Here is a 24775-nt window from a genome sequence, read left to right as displayed (position 1 = left end):
CGACCTACCTTAAATCACATCAAGGCCGTCATTGTGACCCACTTAATGCTGATGAAGTTTGAATGTGATGGTGGGAAGATTGGATCTCTTTATGGAGACCAGCAAGCTGCCAGAGAATGCTATCTCACCACACTCAAACCATCATCTTGGAAGGAAAAAGCAGAGTGTCCAAGGGCACAAGGAGATGATTCGGCCAAAAAAGTTAAAGGCCAGATTGGTGAGCTTAAGGAGGAAATTGAGAAGGTTCAGGAGTCGCCTCTTCCTGAAACAATCCGTCCATGCTTTTGCCTAGCAAGAAGAGAAAGTGTTTGGCTATTAAGGAAGAAAAGCATTCATCTGAGATAATGGCTATAATGAGTCTGGGACTAGAACGTCCAGAGCCTGTGGAAAGTCCAGTAGAGATTTGCTTGAATCCAGAGCGTCCGGAAAGGACATTGAAAATTGGATCAGTTTTGAGATCGGAAATTCAGGACGCCTTAGTTGCGTTGCTGCGAGAATTTGAAGATGTGTTTGCCTATGCTGTAGAAGAGATGCCTGGGATAGACCCTGAGGTGGCCGTCCATAAGCTCAACATTGAGCCGGGGCAAAAGCCTATTCGGCAGAAGAAGAGGCATCTGGGGCCGGCCAGAAATAAGGCCGTTGATGAGGAAGTTCAAAAGCTGCTTAAATCTAAATTCATCCGGGAAACATACTACCCAGATTGGGTAGCAAATGTTGTGATGGTTCCAAAGCCGAATGGCACTTGGAGGATGTGTGTTGATTATACAGATTTGAACAAGGCTTGTCCTAAGGACAGCTTCCCGTTGCCAAAAATAGATCGTCTGGTTGATTCTACGGCCGGCCATGCCCTGCTGAGCTTTATGGATGCCTACTCTGGCTTCCATCAGATTCCTATGTGGCCGGATGATCAAGATAAGACTTCCTTCGTTACCGAGAAAGGGCTGTATGGATGGCTCAGGATGCCTTTCGGCCTAAGAAATGCTCCGGCTACATTTCAGAGGCTCATTAATACAGTATTTCAGCCGCAGCTCGGCGAAATATGGAAGCTTATATAGACGACATGATCGTCAAGAGTAAAGAGGAGAAAGATCATCTGGACGATCTGAGGGAAACCTTCCTCACCTTGAGAAAATTCAAGTTGAAGCTTAATCCGCAAAAATGTGTGTTCGGCGTAGTTGCTGGGAAATTTCTGGGATTTTTGGTTGATCAGAGAGGGATTGAGGCAAATCCCGACAAAATTCAGGCTATTATGAATATGTCTTCCCGTCCAAAGTCAAAGAAGTTCAGAGGTTGACGGGCTGTTTGGCTGCTCTTGGACGGTTTCTCTCAAAATCAGGAGACAAATGTCACCATTTCTTTGCTACTATCAAAAAGAATGCCAAGTTTGAGTGGTCGGAAGAAGCTGAGTTGGCACTTCAGCAAGTCAAAGACCATCTTCGGCAGCTGCCTAGGTTGATCAGTCCGGCCGAAGGTGAAAAGTTGTATGTATACCTGGCTGTATCACCTTTCGCAGTCAGTGCGGTCCTCTTGGCTGAAAGAGACGCGGTGCAAATACCCGTCTATTTTGTGAGCCATGTGCTGAAAGATGCTGAGAACAGATATTCCACCATCGAGAAATTCGGCCTGGCCTTGTTGATGGCTAGCCGGAAGTTAAGACCTTACTTCTTAGCTCACAGCATCCTTGTATATACAGATCAGCCATTAGCAAGTGTTGCATAAGATGGATGCCTCTGGCCGAATGTTAAAATGGGCTGTTGAGCTGAATATGTTTGATTTAACATTTGAGCCTAGAAAGGCAATCAAGGGCCAAGCTTTGGCTGATTTCATCGTAGAGCTTACTCGGCCTACGATAGAAAGCGTCCAGGATCCAGCAGCAGGAAGGCGTCATTGGACCCTTATGGTGGACGGATCCTCAACTGCCAACGGATGTGGGGCAGGAATCATTTTTCAATCTCCAGAAGGGGATAAGTTTGAATATGCTATGAAATTCAAGTTCCAGGCGTCCAATAAGAAGCAGAGTATGAAGCTCTCTTAGCCGGCATAAAAATGTGTAAAGCGGCTGGGGCCTTGGAAATCGAAGCTAAAACTGACTCTCTGCTGGTTGTCAGTCAGGTCAATGGTGAGTTTGAATGCAAGGAAGCGTCCATGAGCAAGTATATGAATTTGGTCAAGGACGAGATCAAGTCTTTAAAGAGGTTCGTCCTAGATCAGGTGCCCAGATCAGAAAACCATCAAGCTGATGCCCTCTCTAAACTGGCCAGCTCGGCCGAAGGTGACGTTCCTAGAACAGTCTTTTGGGAGGTGAAGGCGGCCAAGAGCATTGAGGCCGGAGAAGTGCTGTTTCTCAGCCGAGATGATGAGTGGATGAGTCCAATCATTGAGTTCAAGAAAACCGGCCGTCTGCCTCTTGATCCCATTAAGGCCAAGTATGTGAGAGCTAGGGACAAGTGGTTTGAATTGGGATGAGACCTTATACAAAAATCCTATAATCGGCCTCTTCTCAAGTGCATCAGCCGAAAGGAAGGTCTGGACGTTTTGAAGGAGTTGCATGAGGGAGCTTGTGCTTCTCACATTGGAGGAAGAGCTTTGGCAGAAAGGGCTCTCAGGACGGGCTACTTTTGGCCGTCCTTAAAAGAAGATGCACTCCTCTATGCCAAGAAGTGTGATAGTTGCCAAAGCATGGTAATATCCTCAAAAGCCGTCCAATTCTTGACGCCCATTCTCTTTCCTCTTCCCTTTGCTAAATGGGGGATGGAATTCTTGGGCCTTTTCCTATTGCTGCCGGCCAGAAGAAATTTGTAATAGTAGCTGTAGACTACTTTACAAAATGGGTTGAAGCTGAAGCATTAAGAGGATCACCACCAATGATGTCAAAGGGTTCATCTGGAAGAACTTATTACAAGGTTTGGCATGCCCCAGTCGATCGTCTTTGATAATGGGCCACAATTTGAAACACCCAACTTCGTCAATGGTTGGCCGACCAAGGAATTAAGCTCACTTTGCAGCAGTAGCTCATCCACAGGCTAATGGGCAAGTGGAGGCTTTAACAAGATCCTTTCGGCCGGAATAAAAAAGAAGTTAGACAATGCAAAGGGGCTTTGGGTAGAAGAATTGCAGCTGGTCTTATGGTCAATTAGGACGACGGCCAAGAATTCCACAGGAGAGACTCCCTTTATGATGGTTTATGGCTCTGAGGCTGTCCTTCCTATTGAAGTTGAGGAACCCACCTTAAGAGTAATGATGTACTCAGAAGATGCTAACTGGGCAGCTCTTAGGACGGCTTTGGACTTAGTTCCTGAAGTCAGGGGCAATGCTCTGCTGAGGATGCAACTATATAAGTTAAGAATGGCAAGAGACTTCAACAAAAGAGTTGCTAGACGTCCATTAAAGATGGGAGATCTCGTCCTAAGAAAAATGGAAGCGGTCGGCCGAGCCAAAGAGTTAGGCAAGCTTACTCCTAACTGGGAAGGCCCTTATAAGATAACGAAGTCGTTCAGAATGGTACCTTTCGTCTTGAAGGATTGGACGGACGTCCTATTCCTAGGACGTGGAATTCTGACGCTTTGAAGAAATACTTTGTTTAGAGCACTCCGCTAAATTGTAATCTTTTCCTAATGCATTACAATGAAAAAGTAGAATGTAGACATGTACCTTGACTATCCGTCAAGCAAACTTCATATAATACAATTCTACTTCTCTATGACTTTGTTTTAATTGTTTGCTTAAGTTACATACTAACGTCAAAAGCTAACTAATTTTACAAAGCAAAAAGACAATGCACCTTTCATTAGGAGTTCGGCTGAACATGTTATCATTCTTAAACGGATAAAGCATGTCAGATTTGGCCGGTTGTTTACTTAAAGAGTTAAACATCTCCTGAACAAGGTCGGCTGGAAATAAGACGCCTTAGTAAAGGTATCTTACTGTCCGTCCAAAAGCCACAAAACTTCGAAATAACAACCTTAGTAAAGGAACAAGTTATTTCATGATGGACGAGTTTTCAAAAGAATCAGTTCGTCCAACTATCATTCAGACGAGTTGCTCTCCAAAGAAGCAGCCCGTCAGAATATTAGCTTGGACGAGTTGCTTCTCGCATAAACCACTTGTCCAAGTTGTTTAAAAATTATCTTCTCAACTCCTTCTTGAACAGGAAAAAGTTATAAAAACTCTTCGTCCAAGAAGGGGGGCATATAGGGGCATAATTTATAAACTAACTAAGTCTTTGTCCAAGGACGAACGGAACCCGGGCTCTGGCCGAGCAAACTTCTATACTTGGAAATTTAAAAATTACAAGTATGCTTGAGCATCTGGTTATGAACGTCCAGAAAAGAGCTACTGGGTCAGATCAGAATGATTGACGAGATACTTTATACTTAGTAGCCTTAATAATAGTAATGGATGAGATCGGCCAAAAGAGTTGGTTAGACCAGCCAAATATTATGACGGATTGTTTTTGTACTTGTAATAGATATGAGGTTGTAAGGTAATATGTCAAAAACAGTACAGCATAGAACAAGAGAGATTGAAAAAGATAGCTTTTCATAAATGTAAAAAAGATGATTACAACCTAAAATTCATCTAAGTACAAAAGGAGGAAAATTACAAATGGCTCACGGCCAAGTACAACAAAGGAACTAAGCGGCAGGAGGATCATTGTCCTCTTCATCCTGGGCCTCAGCATCGTCCTCCCCTCTTCATCTTCAGAAGATTCTTCAAAAACGGGAGGGTCGGCTCCGGATATAGTCGCCTTATGCAAAGCCTCCTGGAACGCCAGCCGACGAGCATATCTGGGGATATCCTCTTCTTCGGCCATCATGCCAAAAGCTTGCAATGCCCATTCCTTTGAGGTATCTATGACGGTGTTCATAGCCTCTTTGGCGCCAGCAATGGTCTCGGCCACCTCAGTACGAAGGGCTTGGTTCTTGACCTTAAGGACGAGGTTCTCTTTGAAAAAATCAGCAGCCATCGTCATGACTGAGTTCCTCTCGTCCGTCAGGACACGTTCCAATGAAGCCCGTTCGTCCAGCATCTCCGTCAACCGAAGAAGGTAGACTTTGATCTGAGACTCTAGCTCGGCAGACCGTTTTTCCAATGCAACCTTGGTCTGCTGATGCAGCACCTCTTGCTGGGCCATAGCAAACTGGGCATGATCAGCAGCCGCCGTCACATCGTGGACGAGCTTCTTATTCTCTTTTCTGAGCTCCTTTGCCCAGTCCTCTGTTATCATGCTGCGAGCAAAAAGCTGAACACATGAAAGGATAAGGCATGTCAGGACGGATGAAAAAAGGAAAATAAATGTCAAGTATAAAACATAAGCGTCTAGAAAAAGAAAGACGTACCTCGGCAGCAAGCTGAGACATGTAACCTACATGCCCAGACGATGCTCCCCTTAACCCCTTGATATAAGGTTCGGGAAAGCACTTAAACAGCTCCGTCTTGAGCTTCTCACGATCGGACGAAGACATCTTTCCAAAAGCTGGAGAAGATTCATCGTCAGAGAGGCTAGGGGAGCCGTCAACAGCTGGACCCTTCCCTTTATCTGAAAGGTTAGACTCGTCAGTACACCTGATGGGAATAACCACGGTCTGTTTGTTGGACGGACTCATCGGACGCCCGCCAACCCGTAGTGTTCTAACTACGTTGGAATAGTAAGACTCACCAGAGGAACGGGAAGCCGTCCTATACGCAGCCGGCATCTGGCCTACGAGTTGGGCCACAGGCCCAGAAAAGGCGGAACCGTCCACAGCCGTGTCCGGCTGAGAAGATTGTCCAGCATCCTCCAATATGACAACCTCGTCAGGTTGTGAAGGTGTGGGCTGCTCGGCCGGACCAGTATAGGCCACGAGGGCCCGGGAGTCGGCTTCAGCCGGCTCTTCTTTGGCCTCCTCCTTGGCCGGTAGCTCGATGACGACCTTGGGAACCGGCCGTGTGGTCTTCCTCTTCTTAGCAGTAAAGCCCTTGGCCTTTTTTGAGGGAGGAGCCTCACTGGTGCCGGCCGCTTTCTTTGCGGCGGCTTTCTCGGCCAAAGCTTTAGAAGTTGGGGCATTTTTCTGAAAAAGGAAAAGATTAGGATGCACGTCAAGATATCGACCAGGACGAATTGCTCCTTAAATAAGCAACTCGTCCAACAATATTCTAGACGGACTGCCCCTCGAAGAGGCAAACCGTCCAGGTGTCAACCAGGACGAATTACTCCTCAAATGAGTAACTCGTCCAAAGCTATTCTAGACGGACTGCCCCCCGAAGAGGCAAACCGTCAAGATATCAACCAGGACGGGTTGTTATTCAGATGAGTAACTCGTCCTATGCTACTCCAGACGGACTGTTCCCCTAAGAGGCAAGCCGTCAAGAAATCAATCTAGACGAGTTGCTTCTTGAGAAGTTAGCTCGTCCTGTGTTTCTCTGGACGAATTGCCCCATGGGTAGACAAGTCGTCCAGGCAAAAAAAAAAAAAAAAAAAAAAAAAATTGTATACATATATAATAGCTTACCAGAGTGTCGGCCCTCTTTTCGGCACCTGACTTACTGTACTCCTTCCATAGAGTATCCGCAAATCTGGACGAGCTCATGTCTCCAATCCAAGACTTCCTTAGTTTGCTCCTGGCTGAATCTGCAAAAGGGAATAAAACAAGTGTTGGATGAATGATAAGCAAGTCTAGAAATTTTTACTTGGAAGATTCTTAGTTGATATACCTCTGTCCTCGTCCGCCGTAAGCCGGCAGCGACTAGGAAGTTGTCATGGTAAAACATTTCCTTAAAAGGAATCCAATTGGACGGACCCTTGAAAGAAACATCTTCCATAGTATACTCCGAAACCCGGAAGTACTCCACCATCTCTTCGGCAGAGTTACTCTCCAGTTCCAGGTATGAGGCCATCCGTCCAGTATTTGTGGTTGTCCGGCTAAAATACCGAAGACGGTTTGCCACCGCTTTATTGGGCGCCTGGACAAAGAGGAACTCGCCCTTCCATGAGTGCATCTTGGAAGTCTTATCCCAAGACGTCAAGAATCCTTGACGGTTGCACACGCTCAGCCAGCTTCCTTCAATGGTCCTAGGGACCTTGGCAACGTAGTGAATATGGGTGAAAGCGGCCAGAGAAGGGTCCTTTCCCTTTAAATTGCAGACGGCCAGAAAGGTAAGGATGTTTTGCCAAGAGTTAGGGGCAAGCTGATTATGTCCTATGCCGTAATACTGAAGAAGTTGGCTGATGAAAGGGTGAAGGGGAAAGCGCAGGCCGGCATCTAATGCCAGCCGATAAACTGCAAAATGGCCGGGAGGAGCACTGAAAATAGTGTCCTCTCGGCCGGGAAGGACAAAGTGGTAGCCAGGCATGGGCATAACCACTGAAAAAGGTCTAAGGTCCGAGCCTAATCGTCCCAGCCATGAGTTATCGGCCAGGATGAACCTAGGGTCAGAAAGGGGACCTAGCCGCCGTCTTATTTCAGACGAAGTGGTTGATGGCTCCTCTGAGCCACTAGCAGGGTCAGAAGAGCTAGCCGTCCTCGGCTCATCTGAGATCGTCCTATGTATGGACGGGCTGACCTCGGGGAGCCCCTGATTTCTGGTTCCTCCTCGGCATGTTCAGGAGAAAGAGTTTGGTAGGCAGGACGAGCGCTTTGGGTCTCTCGTTCTCCTTCGGCTGGAATTCGCCCAGTGGATTCCTCCCTTTCAGAGCTAGAGGCCGGCATGGTTACCCCTCTTCTGATGCGAGCCGTTTGCTTGACGCGCGCCAGATTACCCTGCACAGGTAAAGACTGGGTCGTCTGACTTTGCCGTCCATGGCTAAAGATAAAGAATGCATGCCCGGCCAAGATAGGACCAACTCTAGAAGATGCCGAGGAAGTTAGGCCCTCTGTTCTAGGGTTAGCACCAACCCTTGAGCGGCCGAAATTGTTCGAGGAAGAGGACGAATCCATTTTCTTAAAATATGTGTGCAATCAAGGAAAAGAGTTGAGAATATACCTGTAGAAGAAAGTTCGGACGAATGTTGAAGATGACTTGAAATCTCGGACGAGCAAAACAACAATTGCAAGAGCTTGGACGGGAGTTGTTCTTCTCTCTAAAAAGTTCAGTAAAAATTTGCAGAGTCTCTCTCTCTAGAAAATTTCTCAGCAAAGTTAAAATGATTCCAGGAGCGACTAAGGCACATATTTATAGAGGGGTGAAAATGACCCCCTCACCGGTAAAAGTAACCGTTGTTATAGGAGTTGACCTGTGGAGACCGGCAAAATGGCGCCTCTTTTTTGAAAAAGAGAAGAGCAGTTCCAGGTCGGTTAAAAGAGGAAGATTAACCGTCTTGGCGCCCAAAAGATAATAACTCCCTCTTTAAGGGGCAAATGTTGTAGCCTAAAAAATAAACGGCTCTGATACTGACACGTGGCCTCATCTGAGCCCTACATGTGGCATATATGCAGGGGAATAAAAGTACAAAAGGGCCTGAAGGTGACAGGCCTAAAAGTACGTTTCTCTGAAAACGTACTAAAAAGACCTTCTTCTGGCCCCAAAAACTGTACTTAGGCCCAGTAAGTCTGATTTACACCTTTATATGAAAGTGAGGTGTACTGACCAGTTAACAGCTGCCACGTGTCCCAAAACTTTGATTAGCCAATCAGATGCTCCCAAATTAGGGTGACATCAAGGCACAGCAGTCATTTCAAACAGTATAAATAGTCCTTGATTTCAGGGTGAAAGGTACGTTTTTCAGAGCATAGTACTGTTACTCTGTCATAAATTCTTCTCTCTCTCTCTCTACTTTCTCTCTCTAAAAGTTCCTTTACATCCCTGACATCTGACTTAAGCTTCGGAGGGGGAAATACCACCCAAACCTCCCGGGTGGGTCCCTTTTGTGCAGTTGCTGGTCAGGAGTTTGCTTCGGGATTTGAATCAATCATTGTTGCACAAGTCTCCAATTTCAAGAACTCATCTTTGGGAGTGTGATATACGTTTGCTAGTTTTATTGAGCATAACAATAATACTCTCTGAAATCAGAATGATGTTAATTAGAGATAGAATTGATATTGTGAGTTGGATTAGTAGAATGGGTTGTATACAAGGGTTGTGGTGGTTAGTTAATGGAACAGCTTAGAAAGTATGAGTAATTCAATTTGTTTATCTAAATTGTTGTGAGGATGGTTAATGATTGTTTTTATTGTTTTGAGGTCGTTGTTGGAGTATGTATATGGAGATAAATTATGAAGTTCGAGCTATAGTTGGTTATCAGAATGTCGAATTTTTGGGAATTGTTTCAAGGTACACACATGTCCTTCCACCTTTGAATCTATACTCGTGTTTTATGTGATTTCATGTGCTGAGTTTAATAATAAGCCTTTTATATAAATACAAAATTATTCAAAGTGTTATTCGTGTGTTTACAAGAGTTGTTAAATTAAGCTATGAGCAAAATCTATATATGTGATGAGTTTTACTGAGTGATATTTTTATGAAGAACTGATTGGAGGTAGTTGAATCCTTCAATAATATAGATGTATGATATTATTAAACCTACTTGTTTCCACATCGAATTTATAATAAGTTTCTTATGCTTAGTAAGTTGATCTTTTATATGAAAGTGTAGCTATGAGAATTAAAGCAAGGATCTTTAGTATATCTAACTATATAAGTGGTTTTACAACAAGTACTTCGATTTACGAACTAAGCCGGGACGTCGACTCGATATCTTTATGAACTCGCTTTCGATTTAAACTATAGTTATATTTGAAAGTTTCAGAGAAAAAGAAAGGAATTTTGATCAAGGATGTTGAGTTAAAATTTCAGGTTTAAGCAATTGTGAAAATATTTGTGATATAAGTTTTATATGGATATCTGAAAGTATAAAAACTCTTTATTATGGTTTGAGATTTTGATTATATATGATCATGAACTTTGAAAATTATGACTTGGAGTTATGAACAAATATGGACTCGTGAAATTATAAATCAGAATTTTCTAGTTCTATTAATAAGGGGAGGATCTTTACTCCTACTTAAATTTTTATGAAGAAGTTCTCATAGGAAAAAGTCTCTCAAATTTGGGTCAATTTAATGAACATTATTTTGGATTTAAGTTTGGAAACACGTAAGTCTAGTGAAACAAGTTATATCTTTACAGAATATCATGGATGAATTATGTTATATGGAGTTTGGAATCTAAGTTAGAATGAGTTTGCTGTGAGATGGGTACTTGTGAAGTTCTGTTTAAGAAATACAATTGTCGCTTTGAGGATATTATTAGAAGTAGTCAAATATCCAAGATTTACTTATGGCGTAAAACAAGGCTGAATGGTATCACCGAAGATTCTCGGAAATAATATGGAGCTTGGTTATATAAGAATGAAGATTTGTGATGTCATAATTGAAGGATGAAGTAATTGTTGGGAGGTTCTAACTAAGAATGAAGATGTTATGTGGTGGACGTAGATTAGATAGTTAGGAATAGTAAATTTGGATGTGAATTTCAAAGGTCAAATATTAATTTATGAGTTAATGGAGTTGTTACGAGAGGTTTGTGAGTTCAGAGGATGTGTAGGATTTGAGATATGAATGTCGTATCAGTGAAATAAAGGATCCAATCTTGGTGGTGGTTTAGAGAGTATCGATTAGAGAGATATAATTTACAATACTTATGTAATAAAAGATCATATCCGCAAAGGGGTCAAGTAAAAGAGTTTGGAGCATAATTTCTTCTATTGGATGAGTAAGATTATATAAATGGATGTTGGGAAAAAAAATATAAATCTAGATAATAGAGAGCATGGTAATTAAAGATATATAATGACAATACTAATTATGTATGGTGTTAAGACTAATATGAGCTTTCAGTACAAATAAATGGGACGTATGGTTGTGAATTATAAATTTAAGAAGGATGAGGACAACGAGTTGAGTATTAGGAAATATGGAGTGAGATATTTTGACTTGCCATAGTAATTGCAGGTGATTTATAATTATGTAATAAGTTTATATTATGGCAATGAAAGTTCATGTATTGGGAATAAGAAAACCTTTAAGGGGAAAATTCATATCATGAGAATTTTGGAATGCTATAGTTTAGATGTTATAAGTTAAAGACGGAAGTCCAAGTATAAGAGAAACTATTATGATGAAGGGAATTGCCAAAACATGTTAGAGGATACCTTATAGTCTACAAATAAAATATTACAGGTTAATCGCACGAGCTTATAATTGAGTCTAGATAATAGTTAATTATCTTAAGCTGCTCTACTCAAGCTTTGTGGGCTATTGCTTTCAAAACAGATAGATTGTGGGTGAAATGGGTGCATGCATGCCTACTATATTAAACGACTCACCTACTTAACTGTGAGTATCACTTCCAATTCTTCTTGGTTGCTAAGGAAGATTATAGACACTAGAGATACTTTGAACCTTTTGGGTGGTTGGAATGTCATCAGTAAAGATGGCAAGTTCAGTATCAAACAAGCCTATAAAATGCTATAGGGAGAGAATCAAAGTGTCACATGGAAGAGATTAATCTGTAATAACCATACTTCTCCTAAAAGCAAGTTTATTTTATGGTTGGCATTACATAATAGACTTGCTACCACTGATAGGTTAAGCAAGTGGAATGTTCCTTGTAGAATTACTTGTAGCCTCTGTGACGGGGCTGATGAAAGTGTTCGACACTTGTTTTTTTGCTTGCTCTTATTCAGCCAATATCTGGAGCAGGGTTGGCCAGATCATACAAGTAACATGCCAGGGTGTTCCTTTTGAGCAAGAGTGTAACAAAGCCATTGCTAAAGCAAGAGGTAGCACAAGACAGGCCAAGCTCTACACTATGTGTTTCACTTACAGTCTATGTTGTGTGGCCTCAGAGAAATAACAAGATTTTCAATGGGATTTGTGTAGATAGCAGTCAAGTTGTTAAAGATATCATCTTTAGGGGTTGCTTGTTTATGTAAAGAGGATGATAGAAAATGGTTAGTCTACTAAGCCTTCTGTTTTGAGCTTACTGTAGTCATTTTGGTATGTTATTGTTGTTGGCCTCCCTCTGGTAGAGCCTGTTCTACTGAGGTTGCCTTCCAGTGACTAGTTGTATCCTTTACCATATTTTTTTTGGTAGTCAATAACAATTTGGAATTGCCAAAAAAAAAAAATTGTACTTGGCAAAAGAAAACAACTGAAAATTTGGTAAGAAGTAGCGATACTAAAGGTTATATTCACTTCATCTGACATTAAGGTGATCTAGTTTGGACATATTAAGATCTAATCTGACATGTTTAATTTGGTCTAGTTTGGTCTTTATGTTTTATTGAACTTTGACCTTTTTTGACACTAATTACAATAAAAATATTTTTATATGAGATTTTTTAGATGTCACCACATGTAATTTTCATAACTGTTACTATGAATCTAGTATGATTTCACCCGAATTGATTCTAACAGGAATAATCTATAAGTTATTGATAAAAAAATAGTTAAGAAAACACAAATCAAATACTTCCTCCCTTTTTTTTACTTGCAACACTTTTCTAAAAGGAAAATAATTAATTACTTGCAACACTTTCTACTTTTGCTTTAATTTGTATTGCTCTCTATCTCTCTTTAATTATATGGGGCCTCTTTTTTTTTCCTCTCTACCTCTCTCCTACCCAAATTTTACATTAGAGTTGATGAAAAAAAAAGTGTTGCAAGTAAAATAAAGGGAGGAAGTATAAAATGTTTGAAAATAAGAGCTTGAAAGTTATATATTAGTCTATTAAAAAAATGTAATAGTTGCCCTTTCTTTTTTATCACAAAACTAAGAGTTTTCAAATTGCCATCCGCCATTGATATGTAACCTTGCTTGTCATTATTATTGTCAATCTAATTATATACTTTCTCTATTTTTTTTTTACTATCGAAACATTTTCCTTTGATTATCTTTTGTGATTTATACACAAACAAAAATGTTCTTAAATTCATTTCAATAAGTATTTTAAAACATCAGATGAAGAACCCGAATACATTAATTGGAGAAACGACACAAGGCGTCTCTTTCAAATGCCAAGTGTGCCTAAATTGTTTTAGGAACTTACATCTAATGCAAACAAAAAAAAAATCTGACATCCTTACCATATATCCCAATATTTCCATATTTTATAGGTAAACATATTATATAAGAATGCTTAGAGAATACGAAAGTAAATTGAAAGTACTAATTACATATGTTCAGAGGCGATTTAGTATTTCAAATTTGATGGAGGACCAAATTACAAAAAGAAAATCATAATATCATATACAAAGCCACTTCTATTTTTTTATATAATAACTAGAATACTTCAATTTTCAGGACCTCAATATAGAATCTTAACCCTAAATTTTTTTATTTAAAGACAAATTTAATTTAATCGTACCATTAATATATTACTTTAAATTATAAATAGTTATTATATATTTTAAAATTATACATTGAGAGAAAAACAATATCTTAGATAAATATATTTGCTTTTATATATTATTAATTAGAACATCAGATTAAAATTAATGTATGAATGATAGAAAATCAAATTATTTAAGTTAACAAACAATCAAAATTTATTCAAAGACAACTTTAATTTAATCGTACTGTTAATATATTACTTCAAGTTATAAGTAGTTATCATATATTTTAGAATTATACATTGAGACATAAATAATATCTTAGATAAAAATATTTTCTTTTATATATTATTAATTATAAGTTAAGATTAAACTTAATGTATGAATGATAGAAAATCAAAGTGTTTCAGTTAACGAACAATCAGTCATTATCAAGGAGGTGTATTAAGAAAAATAGATGGTTCGAGTTTTAGTGTTAGGACAATAAATTTTATATAAATGTAAGTCTGCATCAGAAAAGAAAATATATTTGAAAAGAGGAGATAGAAAAAGGAAAAAGATAAGAAAATAATACTTCAAAAAATAATATCATATATTTTAGAATTATACATTGAGAAAAAAATAATATCTTAGATAAATATATTTGATTTTATATATTATTAATTAGAAGATAAGTTAGGGTCTGTTCTCTTCGGCATAAAACAATTGAACTGAACCGAACTAACTGAACTGAATTGAATTGAACTGAATTGAATAAAATTAAATTGAATTAAGCTAAATTGAATGTAATAAATATATAAATAATAATTAAACAATAATAATATGAATATTAAATAATAATTATAATGATAAGTAATAATAATGAATAATTAATGATGAATAATAATAATAGTATTTTGGATATTTTTAAATGACAGTTATAAATTAATAATATTAATAATCTCAATTAATAATAATAATAATAATACTTAATGATAATAATGTTAATTAAAAATAATTATTTTATATTATTTGTATTAATATATTAATACTTGATGATGATTACTCCCTCCGTTTTCTAAAGATCTTCCCTCTTTCCGTTTAAGTGTGATTCCAAAAAGATCTTCCCTCTTTTACTTTATTCCTTATTTGGAACTTTTTTCCTTTTTACCCTCTCATGTCCCTATCATATGGTCCACCATTACATTATTAATCAATTTTACTCCCTTTCTCTCTCCTACTTTAACCCCTTTTTATTTGTTTATTTATCTTAACCCATTTATCTCTCTTACTTTACCCACCCCATACCCCACACAAATAGATCCTCCTTGATATCTGTAGGAACAGTAACAAGGAAGATCTTTAGGAAACATAGGTAGTATATAATAACAATAATATCTAAGAAATATATCAATTTTACTATTTTAATAATTAGATTTAATAATATAATAATATTTATTAGTGATAAAAATAATGATTGGGTCAGACCACGCAAAATTGCATCATAAACCGTTTTGACGCAATTTGATTGGCTTTTGGGCTAAAAAACATGGGTTTATTTGTGCTTTTGACTTACACCATGTTCCTCCTAATAATAATGAGTAAAACTATAATAAACAAAATAATATATAGACATAATAATAATAATACTTAATAATAATGATATGAAAATAAATAAATAAATAAATAATAATTATAAGAGCAATTAGTAAAACAAACTAGACCAACATAATAATAATATTTAACAAAAAGGTTACAAAAGAATGGAAAAATGAGCTAAACAGAATTGATTGGAGCTGAAGTGAAGTGAACTAAACTGAACTGAACTGAAAATAAGTTGGGCAGAACAGGCCCTTAGTTATAATTTAAATCATTTCAGTTCAGTTTAATTGTAATAACTTCAGTTCAATTTAGTCCAATTCAGTTAAGTTGCAATCAGTTCAGTTTAGTTCAATTCAATTCAGTTTAGTTGCAATCAGTTTAGTTTAGTTCAATTCAGTTCAGTTCAGTTGGATTATGTCGAAGAGAACATGCATGCCCTTAATTTCTTGCTCAGAAGAGAAAATCATATACTTCCTCCGTTTTATTAGATGTTACACTTTCTATTTTAGGAAGTTTTAAATTAGATGTTACACTTTTATTTTGGGTAATAACTTCTCTCTATCTTTCTCCTATCACATGTTCACATTGAGACCCTTTTGTTTTTCATTCTTTCTATCTCTCTCATCTCCAAAAATTACCTAGGAGTCCGTGATTTAAAAAGTGTAACATCTAATAAAAAACAGAGGAAGTACTTATTTTTTTTGGTGGGACGTGTCACCTAGGGTTCAATATGGATTTGTCCCTTCATGTATTCTTTTGACTTTTTATATTTTAAAACATGAATTTTGAATCAATTGTTATACAATTTAACTATTTTTTCAATTATTTTATGTGAAAGAAATACAATAATTATTTAACAAATCTTAATTCGTATATCACATATCTCCGAAGTCTAGTATTTACAAAAGAAAGAATAAAGAAGAAAGAAGAATGATGCCAAATTGGCATTTCCAATGAATAAAATATGCAATTATGAGCATAAAAAACCGAAACCTAAAAATCGTAATGGAATACCGAAAAACGGTATATATGGGCGGTTACCGTACCGAAAAAAAAGTTTTAATGGTACGGTTACCAAGCCGATAAAATTAACGGTTAAAATATACGGTTATGATTTTTGAGTGAACGGTTAATTGAAATAACGAATTTTCTGTTTCTCTATTTAATTGTTGTAAAACATTTTCAAAAAATTACATTAATTCTAATATTTGTTGCTAAGTTACAACAATTACAGTAATTAGGTAATTATTTGAAAACTCTAGTACTAATATAAACACTATAATTAGGAAATGGAGTGAATTTTTAGTATTAGCTATGTTTTCCAATAGATTTTTTATCCAATTTATAATAAATTTTATATTAGATTATATATAATATTAAAAATATATGCACAAAAAATTAAAAATATATATGTACATTAAGTAAAACATAATAGTTTAACTTATATAACAATTAATGATTAATCGAAAAATCATACCGAAAAAATGATTAATCGCTTAGGCAGTAACCAGTCTAAACGGTTACGATTCGCAAAAAAAGCGAACTAAAACTTTCCAACTACCGAATCAAAATTTTATTTCGAGACGGTTAACCACCTATATATACATGTGGTTATGACTATGAATTTGCAAGGGAACATAACACCGATAAAACTACTACTAGTAAATCACTGAACTAAAAGGAAAGCCATCACAAGTATATTAAACAATTTTAACACGTGTAGCATTGATGTCTTATATTCGAAGTACTGTTTGCTGAAGTAATGCAAAAGACAATGGAGCAACCACCAATAGCGAATTTCATTAAGGCGTGTATTTCTCATGCTCTCATGTGTATAATAAAGTAGATACATCAATACCTCATGATCACGAAAGCATGCAAGTATCAAACTTTCTTAATTTTTTTAAGGAGAACCAGCTTAGACTAACATCCTAGTTCGGAGCCAAACTTTCTTAATGAAAAAGGTACACCTTTTTAAGAGTCCACTCGTGGTACATCCTGGTGTACCATGCTCATGGTACACCCAGGGACATTTTTGTAATTAATTGCAAGTTAAGGGGCACGCTGGTAATTTCGGGATAATAAATGACAACAGCCAAAAAGCAAAGATCTGAATCCAATTCTTCTTTCTCACTCTTCCTTCAATTTGAAACCTTATAAACGGAAAAAAAATGGAGAAAACACAACCTTGCGGATCATTAATGGCGGATTCAACTCAAACACAACAATGGAATCTGAAATTTGCTCATTTCTCTCAATTCTTTCTCGCTGGAAAAATCTGATTTTCAATTCTTCTCTCTCTCCTCCTTCCAAACCTTCCCCAAACACAACAATGGAGATTTGAAATTCGCGGAAAAAAAAAATTCCAGATTTGAAATTCGCGAGATGAACGATGAGATGATGATGACGCGGACTCGAGATGATGATGATGAGGCGACTGAAGAGACCCACGACCCATCCACGACGATGATGAAGACCCACAACCCAGATCTGATTATGTTTTTGCTCATTTGTTTTGTTGTTGTTGTTTTGCTCATTTCCCCTCAGTTATTCGTATTGCATAAACCAGATGTTTTTGGTTGTTTTGCATGATCAGAACATGAACAAAATTATGGGTGCTGATTTTGAATTATCATTGTAGGAATGAGCAAAATGTACTCTTATGTATTTTCTCTAGTCTTTTTTTTTTCCTATTCATTTCATCTTTTTCTTCATTTTCTTTTTTGCTCACCTGTAATTAGTTCGTTTTCGTAACTGCTCATTTGCACCAAGTTTGCTCATTTTCTTAGATAAGTAGAGATACTTGCTCATCTGCTCATTTTACTCATTTGCTCATTTTGCTCATTTGCTCATTTGCCCATTTGCTCATTTAGCGAAAATAGCCTTGGGTGTACCATGAGCATGGTACACCTAGGTTTACTATAAAGATTCTCCCTTTTTAAGGTGTTAATTTGGTAGAATGTAAGAACTCATTCTTCCGTTCTTTTAGTTGCAACATTTTTCTTATTTGAAAGTTTTATATTTGAAAATTTGCCAAATAGACCTTTTAAAAGTTCAAATTTGTGAAAAAACGTTTTAAACCATTCTTTGTAGACAAAACTACAACTTAATTTTTTTTTTTTGCAAGATGAAACCTATTCCCATTTTCCGGTGTGGTTTTTGAGATCTATTAGGGTGACCTTTATATCTTCCTCTAACCCCTTATCTCGACTAAACCATCCCTATACATCTCAAAATCCACACTAGAAAATGAGAGTAGGTTTCATAATATAAAAAAAATTAAGCTTGTGATTTTTTTTCGCAAAGAATGCTTTTAAAAAAATTTCACAAAATTGAACTTTTAAAAGGTTTTTTTTTGACAACTTTCTCTTTATATTAATTACAATATTTTCTTATCTAGCAATATCTTCTGTTATCCCTCTCCTATGATTCTAGCACATGGGTCATACTTTTTATTATCTCAATCTCTCTATACTCTTCACATGGATTTCTTAAAAAAATGTGAGTATGCTACAATTATTATAGAACGGAAGAAAAATTATTTATCCTATGAAGTTCCAATTTCTAAAAAGTGGCAAAAGTTGTTTGGTTGCTCACGGAAAATTCTACTTTCGTAGGTCTCCCTAGGTAAGTAACTTTCTCTATTTTTATGGAAAGTAGAACTTTGTAGGACGTGTAACATCCTGCATTTTTTCCAACCACAAAGTTTTACTATCCATATATTTTTATGTCAACCAAACAACATCTAAAAAGTACGATCATTCAATCAAATAATAAAAGAGTCATTTACGAAAGAGAGTGAATCTAACAAATAACTATTGCCTCTTTTTCCTTTTTAATTTACTCACTTTACTTTGGGGGAGAACCACGGAGAAAGGTCAGAAGAGAGAAAGAGATAAAAACTAAAATATGGATCGAGAAACTACAAAGTGAGAGAGAAATTAAAACGGTGGAGAGAGAGATTTGAAGGTGTGTTATTATATCAAAAAGTAGACCACGCGGGTAGAAATAAATAAGAAAATAGATGGACATGTTACCTATTGACCCAATATGATTTTGATGGTTATAAATTATACTCCCCCAGTCCCAAAATAAATTCCAAAATATAGTTCCCATTTTTATTTCGGGCGTCCCAAAATATAGTTTCCATTTTCATATAAGTTCCACATTTTTCCGTAATTTGTCTAGAAAAATCGTGTCCCCTCATTTATTTGCTTCTTGAATTTTATTTTTTTCCTTTGTTTATTCAACCAAAATGTTACAATTAATGCTAATTCAGCAATTATTCTTCATTCTCTCTCCTGAAATAATCTTTTCCCATACATCATTTATTTAAATAAATAAAAAATCTTTATTATCCCTCTTAGATTCTACTTGCATGAATTACCGTGAAAAAAGAGAAATGTGAACTATATTTTGGGACAGAAGGAGTAGTAATAAACTAACTTGGTCTTGAGTTTTATGTGTGCATGATTTATTGACTAATAATAATGGTGTGTAAGTGTAACACCCTTAGGGGTGCATGAGCGCACTAATAGATATTATACTATTTAAGCCCTAGTCCGCAAGGATTTGCTTTGTTGCAGAATTGAAATTCTACCCAAAATTCCCCTACTAGGTTGAGGTGTCCACCTCTTAATAAATTAGGCTTCGTTCTCCTCAACTTCCGATGCGGGGTAGCCAAGATCTTAGACAGCTTATGAACTCCTTTAATAAGCATGTGACCTTGTTGGCACTACAAGACATCGAAATGGGCTCTGGCGCTGATACCATCTGTAACACCTTTAGATATGCAGGAGCACACTAGTAGACATTGTCCTCTTTGGACACTAGCTCACAAAGATTTGCTTTGGTGTAGAACTAAGTCCTACCCAAAAGGCCTCTACTAGGTCGAGGTGTCCACCTCTTAATTAAAGAAAGTTTCTTTCTCCTTAACTTTCGATGTGGGATAGCCAAGATCTTAGCACATCGGTTTCCTACAGCTGTTTGTCATCATTCAAAACATCAACCTAGTAGATGCCTTTTGGGTAGGACTTCGGTTTTATACAGGCAGAAACAATTAGTATAACATATGTTTCCTAACAACTCATAAACACTTGTAAGAACAAGGGTTTCCTGCAGCTGTTTGTCATCATTCAAAACATAACAGACTCAAAATATCCTCATACATTTAAGGCTTGTGTGAAAATGATGACCGACATAAACCTTTCCAAGGTGTTTAGGTGTAGGGTAGTTGGATTGCAACTTCGATCGAATCAAACTCCTTTTTTTTCCCTCTTGACTTCTCTATTACGACAAATAAAGCCTTGGAGTATCTCACTCGTCATCTTCGGTTTCGGTTGCTTCCTTTGAGAAATGGAAATAAAAAGTTTAGAAGATACCTATAAAATGATATCGAATACATTGACATATATACCTGAAATGGCATGAAACTGATAACAAATGACATAAAGTAAATGATATGATGTGAAACAAAGATAATGTAAAGGAGAAAATAAAATTAATAAAACCTAAAAAAGCAAAATTGAAATTAGTTTACCTCTTGTTCCTTTCCTCTTTTGGCAATTTAATTTTAATTATTATTGGCAATTTTCTTCTGTTGTTCTTTCATAGCCTCCACTAGTTTTTTTGCCTCATAATATCAACTTTTATATAAAACATATAATTAATGACATGAAACAGTTAAAAAATAACGTAAAAGAGATAAAAAATGACATAAATGATGTCTAAAATTATATAAAATAGATTAAAAAAAAATGAGATAACACTTTGATGTTATTTTGACATTAATTTCACATCATTTCAGTTTTCTTTGATGTCATTATTTCATCAGTGACATATCAATTCACATCAATCATAAGTAAAAATGATGTAAACACATGAAATAGATAAGAAATGGCATAAAATGATACGTGAAATGATATAAAACATATCAATAATGATATGACACTTTTGTCATCATTTTGACATACAATTCATATTATTTGAGTTTTGATTGATTGAATTATTTTCATGTCATTTGACACCCGTGACATAAATGACATCAAAAAGTTCGAATAACATAAATAAAAATGAAATGCTATAAAATAGAACATAAATGACATAGAGTAAGGGACAAATGCCATCAGAACAGACTGAAATGACATAAGTAAATATATGAATACATGATAAAGTCTAATAACTTACATGCATCTTCCTTTTTTTCAGCCTTCTTAAATTTTTTTCTCTCCTCTTCTTTCTCAAATTCTTCCTTCTTCTCTTCCTCTTTCTTTTCTTCTCTCTGGTGAGGTTCAGTTTCCTTCTCTTCTTCCTACATATCTTCCTTCTCTCCACTCTTTTCAATATCATCTTCTTTCTGATACTTCCCTTCCTTCATGCCAACTTTAGCATAAACCTCGTCGTCTCCTTTCTCTCTTCCTTATACTAGTCCTCTTTGTTCTTAAATATCATCACCATCATCAATCACTCCATTCTCATCCACTTGCCCAACCTCCCCCACCATGACTTTCTGGTGCACAAACACTAAGTGGACTCTATGTTGGAAGGTGAAAAGAAGGAATGTTATCATCTACTATATTCCTCTTCCTAGTGTACATATAAGTTTCCTTAACTATCTTAACCATAACAGATGCACTACTGACCTTTAGGGATATAGGGGCATCCGCTGGTGTGCTCTTGTTAGGAGGAGGACAATCTTTAGAAGGAGGAGGAGAAACATCTTCAAAACCCGGAGGTGGAACATCTTTAAAAAAAAGGAGGAGGAATATCTTCAGCATCAAGGACTTTACCACCAATATTCCTTAGAATATTGCACAATATGTCTGCAGCAGACCCTTTACCCACTGCTTCCTTCTCAAAGTATGCTCGACCAACACAAGCATACTCCTTTACAGCTTCAACAATACCTTTGATCCCACTCTTAACATGCTCAACAAATCTCCAAAATTATCATTCTCATATAAATGAAATCTTTCTCATTTTGAGCAAAAGATTTTAGGGAATGAGTTCTACTTTGCTCTTTGATTTCCTCAAACTGTTGCAGGGGGTGATTGGAGAACAATATAAACATCTATTGTCAATACTAGCATCTTGGAATGAATGTACCCGAGTTACAAGATATATAACAAGAATACATGAGAGCATGAAAAGACTATAAAAATGACATAAAACTATATAAAAAAAAGGACATTATGTTAAGATAGCCCATAAAGATATATATAATACATCTGAATAATGATATATGAAACAAATGATATTAAAAAGTACCAGAAGGACACCATATAAGAAGGAAAACTTGATAATAACAGTCCCAACTATGTGCGTTCCGCCATTGTCAGTCCCAACTAAGGATTATTTTTTAGCGCTCCTAACTATGCATCATTCTTGTCAAAATTGGTCCCATGTGACTGATTAATTGTTTAACAAGTTAATTTTTTTTAAAAAAAATCTCAAGTCAATTTTGTTCTTCCTTTTTCTCTCTCCCATCTCCTTCCTCCCATGCCACCGTTCCCCTCCCACCCCCGATATCCCATCCCCAAGTTCCTCTCCTACCACCCCTCCCCTCGCCACCCATCCCCCACTCCATTGAAACCCATCCACTCCCCCACCACCCCTGAAAACACCTTCCCCTAAAAATGTGTAAACTCGCCAAGATCCATGGTCTCTTAGGGTGGAAACTCAGTCCTTTCACTCTATTACTCTTCGTCTCAAAGTTTCATTAACATTATCACTCAAATGTTCGGCTTTCAAATCAGATTCCATCCTCCATATGTTTTAGGCTCATAAAATTTATTCCAAGCTATAGGAGCTTTCTTGGAATTAATAGTATTCCCAGTCCATAAAAACCTTCTGCAAATACCCTCAACAGCTTTAATCACCTCCTTTGGTAATGTAAATATATGCCCCAGTAGTTTTGCATACTACTCAGGATACTCATGACCAGTTGAAGCCGACCAGCATAAGAAAGTAGTTTGGCTATCCACCCCTGGGCTCTAGCTGTGATTCTCTCTATTAGTGGTTTACACTGAGAGTATGTGAGTTTCTTAGCACTCAGAGGTATCCCCAGGTATCTGAATGGGAGAGTGTCAAGATTCATATTACTAACCTCAGCAAGATTTGCAGCTTCCTCAGGACTCACTCCAGCCAAATAGATATTACTCTTCTCAGGACTTACATGAAGACCTGAAGCAGCAGAAAATTTCTCCACAGCAGTGCAAATCTTAGACACTAAACTATGATATGCTCTACAGAAAAGTAGCAGATCATCTGCAAACATCAAATGAGTCAGTTGTATTCTTTCACATTTGGGGTGAAAGTTAAAGCCTGGGTTATTGCTGAGCTCCCCCAGGCACTTGCTTAGGTACTCCATGCTAAGGGCAAAGCGAAAGGGAGAAAGAGGGTCCCCTTGCCTTAGACCCTTCCTAGCATTAAAAGGAGTAGAAGGTCTTCCATTGACTAAAATAGAGTAACTAACACTTTGCACACAAGCCATGATCTAGCTAGTAAATTTGCTAGGGAAACCCAGTTCAACTAGCATGCTATGCAAGAAAGGCCACTCCACTGAATCATAACAGTGCAACAAGCTATAGGTCTAAACTCCTTAGCCCTAGTAGCATTCTCAATTTTAGGAATAAGAGTGATAATAGTAGCATTAATAGGCTTGTGGATCTTGGCTCTCTCAAAAAACTCATGCACTGCTCTATAAACATCCTCCTTGATTATATGCCAACTTTTCTTATAGAAGAAATAATTGAACCCATCTATCCCTGGAGCTTTAGTATCTTTAATGTTGTTCAAAGCACTATCAAATCTCTTGGTTAGTAATGGGCAGCAGTAACCTTAGACTTGTAGCTGTGCTAAGTCTTGGGCCTGTTCTTACAGTCTGCAAGTCAATAGCTTGTAACATAGGAGCAGCAGATCCTAAGAGGTTTCTATAGAACTCAACAAGCTCTCCTTGAATCTCCTCTGGCTTTGTTAACAGGACTCCTTGCTCACTATAAAGTAGAATAATATTATTCTTAGCTTTTCTAACCTTTGCAGCAGTGAAGAAAAGCCTGGAGCTAGTGTCACCTTGAGTGAGCCAATCAATTCTTGCTTTTTGTTTCAAGATGCTATCATCAATTGTACTCCAGTATCTATACTATTTACAAGTTTCCCTTTCTTCCATCTGCAGCTGATCATTATGCTGAATATCAGGGTGGGTTTGGAGGCAAGTTAGTTTTTGCCTGTATTCATCAGCTTTTTGCCAAGCATTGGAGAAGGATCTAGAATGAAGGTCTTTCATTGCCTTCTTTACTGCCATCATCTTTTTTCATACCTTCTGTAAATAATGTTCCCTATCAGTAGAGTGCCAAGCTACACTCACAATATCAAGGAATTGCTCATGTTCTGCAAGTATATTATGAAACTTAAAGGGCCTCCCTTCTTTAGTTTCATTTCCTCCAAGATTAAGCAAAAGTGGAGTATGATCTGATATCCCACAAGGGAGATATTTCACCTGAACTTTCGGATATTTACAGCTCCACTCCTCATTTACAAAAGCCCTATCTATTCTGCTAGATACTCTATCAGGTCCAATACTATTATTAGACCATGAGTAGTACAAGCCACTACTAGGAGCTTCCATAATAAAATCTATAAAATCTTGAGCTTCATGATTTGTAATTGGAACACCATTTAGCCTGTCCTGGGCATGGGAGACAGCATTATAATCCCCTATGAGAATAAGAGGAGTATGACACTCAGAAATATGGTGTAGTAACTCTCTCCAGAGATCCTTTCTATCATGAATAGTGTGCAGGCCATAAACAACAACTATATGAAACTGAATACTTCCTATCAAGTTTTCCACACTCATGAAAACTACCTATTCTTACTTAGAA

The 24775-nt window shown here is 37.2% G+C and overlaps 1 protein-coding gene across 1 annotated transcript; it reads right to left on the bottom strand.

Moving 5' to 3' along the window:
- Positions 1–4567: 4567 nt before the first annotated feature.
- Positions 4568–24198, bottom strand: LOC125492775 (uncharacterized). Its single transcript, XM_057391551.1, has 8 exons — positions 24042–24198; positions 23732–23987; positions 22999–23137; positions 21683–21812; positions 21536–21636; positions 5660–6050; positions 5340–5539; positions 4568–5242 (listed from the first exon to the last, which is right to left on the bottom strand). Exons 1-8 carry the CDS (start codon positions 24196–24198, stop codon positions 4568–4570), a joined length of 2049 nt encoding a protein of 682 aa, XP_057247534.1.
- Between the last annotated feature and the right edge of the window lie 577 nt (positions 24199–24775).

This window comes from Beta vulgaris, chromosome 8 (assembly GCF_026745355.1).
Source record: "Beta vulgaris subsp. vulgaris cultivar EL10 chromosome 8, EL10.2, whole genome shotgun sequence".
Taxonomy (NCBI): Eukaryota; Viridiplantae; Streptophyta; class Magnoliopsida; order Caryophyllales; family Amaranthaceae; genus Beta; species Beta vulgaris.
Note: the sequence above shows the minus strand (reverse complement) of the source record. Positions and strands in the feature narration are given on the sequence as shown.